This window comes from Saccostrea cucullata, unplaced genomic scaffold (assembly GCF_032062105.1).
Source record: "Saccostrea cucullata isolate Sc308-1 unplaced genomic scaffold, CSIRO_AGI_Scuc_v1 ctg1238, whole genome shotgun sequence".
Classification (NCBI taxonomy): Eukaryota; Metazoa; Mollusca; class Bivalvia; order Ostreida; family Ostreidae; genus Saccostrea; species Saccostrea cuccullata.
The window spans coordinates 143,137-150,624 of NW_026927401.1; the positions used below are offsets into that span (position 1 = coordinate 143,137).

General features: G+C 31.7%; 1 protein-coding gene across 1 annotated transcript in view; it reads left to right on the forward strand.

Annotated features, from left to right (window-relative positions):
• Positions 1-3,881, forward strand: part of LOC134274366 (uncharacterized) — a 100,739-nt gene extending 96,858 nt beyond the window's left edge. Inside the window, exons 28-29 of the mRNA XM_062756648.1 lie at positions 1,280-1,693; positions 1,834-3,881. Of these exons, the coding sequence (XP_062612632.1) occupies positions 1,280-1,693; positions 1,834-2,014 (595 nt within the window). The 3' untranslated portion in view covers positions 2,015-3,881. The remainder of the gene's footprint in view (positions 1-1,279; positions 1,694-1,833) is intronic.
• The last annotated feature ends 3,607 nt before the right edge of the window (positions 3,882-7,488 follow it).

The following is a 7,488-nucleotide window of genomic DNA, read 5'->3' on the forward strand; positions in this document are numbered from 1 at the left end:
ATCAGATCGAGAAAAATAACAGGAATAATATTTCAAACGAATATGAGAAGTCCCAAGTTCATGTGGGATATATACTTTAAGCCATTACAAATGTATCTGTGTGTGAAATTTAGAAAATGCGTGTAAGCGTGTGCTGAAATTTGATTTGTTAAGATTATATGTGCATGTTTTATAGCTCTCTGAGGAGTAATCAAAAGAAGACGAAATTCAGAGTGTATATGAATATTGCAAATTAAAAAATGGAATCGTCAGAATAAAAAGAAAGTTCAAGCGTGCTAAAATCTGATTGATTTAAATTTAAGTTGTTTTAACTTTCTAGCTATAAGTTTTCAGTGATTTTCTTTTATTCTCAAACTTAATGAAATATTTTAAATGCAAATTTTCGAGATTACACTCATGCACATCACTTTATGAGCATTAGCTTTCACTCCCCCCTAATTCTTGGAGAATATGTGTTGATGAGTATACAAAAAAATTGTCCAATGTAATAAAACTTATGTTTTATAGTTAATACGAGGGCTGTTTAATAAATAATGTCCTCGGTGCTCGGAAAGAAGCAAAAGACGCTTTTCAATAATTTAGTCTGAATGATTTCACTGAAATATTCTCTTTGGATTAAAACACATGCCCGGAACATTTCATCTAATTTCTGATCGTTTTGGAACTAATTGTTTGAGTTTGGTCCTTCGTATACTGAATTATGGCAGATCCTATGATCTTCTGGACTTTCTTCTTATTTCTGAAAGGTGTGTTTTTCAAGTTTGGAAAATGAACCAAGTCAAAGGATGGCTAATGTTATCGTGTGACAAAATATTGACTTCTGTTTATCCCCAAAACTGAATGAAAATTGCATGATATATGTATAAAACAAAACATTTCATCATGCATTTTTTTTTTAATTTGTCGATTCCTTTGTTTTTTAATTGTAATTGTGTGTAAAAACACAAAAAAAAAAATGATCCATGTCTTGAATGTGCCACAATTTGACTACAAAAAAGGCATGTAACAAAATTTCATTCTAATTTTTCTTTGCATAATGCATACAAATAAATTTCTAAGAATTAATTTTTTTATCATTTAGTTTTCGTAATTTCCAACTAGATTGGGCCTCGTTTAGAACAGACTATAGGAGATCGTTTGGTGAACATATCCAGTCTACCGGGTTCTTTACAATTTTAACTAGTAAATTCTTAAGAATTCTCCGAACATTACAATTATAACGAATTATTACATTATCTATATAAAATGAATACTTCTTCTATTATTGATATTTTAACAGCAATAAGGAAGAATCAATATTGTCCTACTTAACAAAACATGGCTACTTAAAAGCAGCTGGAGCATTAATAAAATGTGGATATGACTTCCAAAATGATGAGGATTTCAAGAAATGTAACCTAGAACAGCCTGCGAATTCATTTCTCTTGATTAAGAAAAGATGGCATAAAAGAGTTTGCTGCGAAAATGAAAAGAAGGAGTTTTTAAAACTTTTGGAGATATTTCAAGAAGTCGATTTTTCTTTGTCATCTTTATGTAAAGATGTCATACGAAATCATTTGATCAATGTTGGGCAAGGAGCTGAAATTGAATCAAAGATAATGCGACTTCCTCTTCCAAACCGAATTAAGACGTTTCTGTCATTGAGAGAACACATGGAAGAAGTGGAAAAAATACAAATAGAGAAAGAAGAAAGGTATGACAAAAACCTTTTTTCTATAATAAAACGAGTGAATATCAATAAAGTGAAATTTTTCATGAAATTTTTACAATATATGTTTATGTATAATTTAGATATTTATTTTTAAAAAAATGAAAGAAAACTTTCTCTTTTAGTATGTCTGCGTATTTAAGCACGTCTGAAGATTCTGAAGACGACGATGATTATGATGAATATTATAATTCGGATTACCCACCAATGTATGACGACGATTCATATTCATATGGTGACGATTATGGCTATGACCACTATCCTGGTTATATTTATGACTCTGATGATGACCTTTATTCCTTTTAAGATCTACAGGAAGGACAAAAGAAAACAAATAGTAGTGAACGCTTCTCTTTATCATTGAAATTGTTTGTTTATGATAATGAAGTCCATCATGTCTTTCAGGTGCAAAGAGGAAAAACAATCTATCATTGTTTTGAACTTTAGTATGTATGTTAAGTATCACGTTTCATTTATATCTTTTTCCTGTTTTGTCATGTATGCAGTTGAAAAATATATATATAAAAAATCAATAGAACAAAATAGCGCACTTTGAAAAATATTTTAAGTGCGTTAAATTTGGCCAAAAATATTCAACGCACTTTGAAAAAAATATCAGTATTCTTTTAGAGTATACATTGACATTTTTTACTTCGGAGATAAATAATCTACTTTGAAAAAAATATGAATAAAACAAGAATTTTACAGAGGATCTTTATTGTACAAAGGGATGACCTGACCTTGTACATGTAAAAGTCTATCGGGAAAAGTATCATTTTGTATTGATTGATCAATAAGAATAGAAATATGATTACTAAGAACAGGTGCTCAAAATTTTATTTTTAACAGATATTATATCTACACCAGTAGATTTCTTAATATTTATTTTATTCATTTTAGCATAGAAATTCATGAAGTTTTACATGTTTCTTTTGATAATGCAAAGAACAAGGTTCACTTTTGCCTAATTTGGCCCTGTGAATTTCTGAAAAACTGAAACTGCATAGTTTTAGTTTACAATGCATTGAATATCACTTAGATCTTTGATGACTTCGTATCGATAAAAAATGACGTAATTTTTTGGCTAGTCAATACATTATGACGTCACGAAATGCGTCAACTTCCTCATATTCTGAAAAAGTCGACAAAACGGCCAATTTTAAAAGCTATTTTTCGATATTTAATATAGAGCGCAACTTCTGATCAAAAATATGCATCTAGTAAATGATAGAACTATTTCTGAGGATTAAAAGACACGTTTTATTTTTTTAGATCAGAGAGTGCGCTCGTATTATTTTTCTTCACTGAAAGTACTCAGTTGAGCTGTTTACCTTATTTTTAAATACGATGTGAAAGCACTAAGTCTTTATTTTATTTTAATGCTTCAAATGGAAAATCAAGACAATCAATTGGTATATCTACAGGGTCATTTTATGCATAAAGTGAACCGACCTCTTTATGTCATTTTCACATGAAAGGATTATATTTCATGCAGACTTTGATTTTTCGGACAAGAATGGTTTTATTGTTTTCGAAAAATCTTATTCATATATTGTACACTATTTTATGTTTACAGTTTTTTCCCACGGTGTATGTTTGTATGCAATGTTTATACATGATTTTTGTTTTAATTTCGGTGAGCTATATTTACATCTTAGGCATCTTTTGCAACTGGAGGATCTTATTTTTTTTCTACGTCTAAAAGATGAGAGTGTACCTCAAAATGCTTAAAACTTCGAGTAAAATGACAAACTTTTTAGATTTTGTAATTCTTGCATCGATAAAGGTTCCAATAAAGTTGTGGCAATCACTTACTCAAGCTGTAATATTCAGAGTGGTAACGTTCTTGCAAACTGATGTGACAAATATTTTAAAATATACTGACACGCAAAAGAAACGCAACACTATACTTTAGGGAGAAATAATTATATATACTAAAGGATTTCTTATCTAAAAAGTATAGATATCTTCAATTTTGTAAATATCGGAAATCTAACGGTTGAACGACTTTCATACTATTACCGAAAGTCAAGTTTAAGTCTGCTTAACAGAAATAAAAAATTGCATGATTAACAAAACAATTGGCAATATTTTGGAGTTTTAAGGGTTTGTGACTGTTCATCATTAGTAATGAAGCAATATTTCAATACTTAGGAGTGTTGATGATGCAAAGATTCACATTCGTTGTGATGAGCTCTGTAATCTCGAATTACCTATGTTTATACATGTGGGTGATTTGATAATGTTACGAAGATCAAATTATCACATTTTCTGCCAAACACTTAGATTTCTCTTCATACATTAAGTAAAAATTTATAAATATCAAAACATTTTATTTTTAGGAAAAGGGTTATTTTTATAACATATTGCACATAGATTATTTTAAAAGATATGAGTAAAAAATTCTCAAGAGTGGCGTTAAGCAAAATGAAATTTATTTAGAATTATAAATATCGATAACTAAATCAACATCAAGAAAGGAAGAGTATATTTGTTTCGCTTGAAATGAGACAAACCTACTATTTTTATACCCCCCGCTTGAAAAGTGGGAGGGTATATAGTAATCGGTATTTCCGTCTGTCCGTCTGTACGTCCGTCTGTTACGCTTTAGGGTACCCATCTCTTATCTGCAACTCCTCTCATACCACGGAAGGAAATTTAATGAAACTTTCACAGATTCTTAATTACATATTGCCATTGTGCACCTCCTATTTTACTTTTTGATCTGAAATATATTTTTGATTTTCCAGAGCAAAACATGGACACTACCATTATATTCATATGGGAGGCGGGGGGGGGGGTATCATTTAGTGAGCTCATTGCTCACAGTACCTCTAGTATTGACTAAAATCATTGATTTTCTTTATCTTAATCTGTTCATATTTGAGGGAAAAGCTATTTTGGTTTCGTCTTCTCGCTTATGGTGTATGCCATATGCTACATAATAATAATTTTAGATTCAAGCCAATAAACATAGATCAGCCTAATCCATGTATGAACAAATCAATGTTTTCAGAGTAAAACTCGGGGTAAGACTTAACTGTTGAAATGAATTTATTTGATTGTTAATTTAAGTTCGTATAACATGCTTCCAAAAGCTTCAGATGTGGTTTACTTTATAAGATGCCTGGACAGAGAAAAAATTGAAAGTACGTAATAATGATTCTGCAATAATTGATAAGTCTGATGTATTATATATATGCAGAATTTACAAAAAAAATTTTAGTATTCAGGTGGAACTAAGAGCAACATAATTTGATAAAATGACAATAAAAATAACGTACATAATTTTCCTCGATTTTTGTCCCCCGCTTGAAAAGTGGGGGATATTAATTTGGGTTTGTCCGTCCGTCCATCCGTCCGTCTGTCCGTCCGTCCGTCCGTCTTTCTGTCTGTCTGTAACGCTTTCGTTTCCACACGATATCTCGAGAACCCTTTGAGCTTTTGCAATGAAATTTAGCATAGCAACTCCCTATGGACTAAAGAAGACCCCTATTGATTTTGAGGTCAAAAGGTCAAAGGTCAAGGTCATAAATAAGCAAATTCTGTCTGTTAAAACACTTTCGTTTCCACACGATATCTCTAGAACCATTTGAGCTATTGCAATGAAATTTTACATAACAACTCCCAGTGGCCTAATGAAGACCCCTGTTGATTTTGAGGTCAAAAGGTCAAAGTTCAAGGTCGTAAATTTATATATTCTGTCTTTGTGTAACACTATCATTTCCGGGCGATATTTCAAGAAGATTTTGACCTTATGCAATGTAATTTTATACCAAAACTCCCTAGGACGTCTCTCGCCCCTCTCAAAGTGTCCCGCCCCGTTTGTTTTATTAGTATTTATAGTATTACATGTCGCTATTTTTAGCGCAGGGGCATGAGATGAGTTATTGCGTATAAAACAGGTTCTCGGTGGACTTTATGTTCTTATTACATTTATTAGAACTGTTTAATAAAGGCTAAATAAATCAAACACCATGGATTGTGTAAAATTTTGAGAATACCGAACATGAAAACATGAATATATACATGTATGTGACTTCAGTTCTGCATATACTTCACACCGAGCACAGCGATTCCGTGGTCTAGTGGTTATGTCTCTCGCTTCAAATGTGAGAGGTCCCGGGATCGATTCTCGGTCAATCCATTCTTTTTTTTTTTTAAATACTTTTTTTTTTTACTAAATGATAGTATTCAGCATGTGAAATGAAAAATTTATGAGGTTATAAAATCATCATTACAGTGTGATAATAAATATTCCATATAAAAAAAAAATCTTCTATACACATAATAAAAAATAAGCAATCAAATCTTTATATGCATATTGACATACATGTATTTTATTTGCTTCAGTATACATGTATACATTTGATAATTCTACAAATTCAGTCAGGGGGATCCGACTTTTTCCCAAAGCGGGGGACACGAATTCTCTGAATTAGCTTGTTTATTTATCATATTCAATAATTTGTTTGATAACATATTGAAAAACTTAAGATTAATAATGCTTGAATGTGCATAGGGTACGGTTCTACGGCTCACGGTAAAAAACAGGCTTTCATTATCGAATACACGGTTATTTTTTTCGAAATAAAACTATTAAATAGAAAAGTTTGAATTAAAAATTGTTTTCAGTTCCCTGTCTATTGTGTTGTCTTTTCCTAGGCATTTGCTCAAATTTTTGGCAGTTTCCCGAGCATTTGAAACGGGAAAGTGATAAAGACAACACACGAAAAATGATGACGTTTGAAGCGATGCGGCAAACCAAAAAGCAGTTCAGTTTGATTTGGATGTAGTAATGACACCCTAAGAAACTTTAAATGAAAACAGAAGGGAAAAAATATAAGAAAAAATATCACATAATCTTAAGTATACAATATAAATTGGAGCTTTGGAAGTGAAATATTTTTGATCGAGTCCCCGGGTAGAACAAAACATACGGACAAACATGAAAGACGCTGTCACTGTAGACCGTGGATGTAAGATTTGTCTGTTTTGTTGAGTGGTAGTTATGATACTGTCCATAACTTTATAATAAATCTTCGGAAAGCCCCATGGGTGTGTGAGATTGGTTTCTCGACTGTTTTGGAGGAATCTATGAAATTCGTAAAATTTAGTAGGACTTATCAAACTATATTTCAGCAAAGAGGAAACGTGATGCTGCTTTAAACACTAAGATTATCATCACTGTGCCGTAGGGCGATACAACACATACCATTAAGTTTCATAATTTGTTTATTCATGCAAATTTGTTATCTATATTTATGAAACACGTACTAAAGAGTAGTAAACATTTTTAGAACACAGTGGTGATAATCTTTCAATGCAGACATCTTGTCCACGTTTTTACCGGACAACCCTCGAAGATTAAAAATCATAAAGTTTCAATCTGCGATACCATACGAAATGGCGCAATGCAACTATATTTATAAAGAATAATCAAACAGTTGTTAGATAATTGTAAGAACGTGTAAATTGTTTGGATGGAAGGATCAGACGTTAACATGATTGCAAGGGCAATGATCGTGGTGAAACATAATTATACGAAGGTATACTGTATTACTATAATAGCTAGTGTCATGTATGTTTAATTAGTTAAACGTTGAGGAGGAATGCCACAGCAAAAAAAGAGAAATATGTGGAGATAACGAACAGCATTCAAGATCAAAAGTCCATAAAACAAAATAGAAACAGAGCAAATACGAACCTCCAAAACTGCAGAGTTGGAATCAAGTCTCTCGGAGGAGTAAGCATCCCCTGCGGACGGTCATACCCTCCGT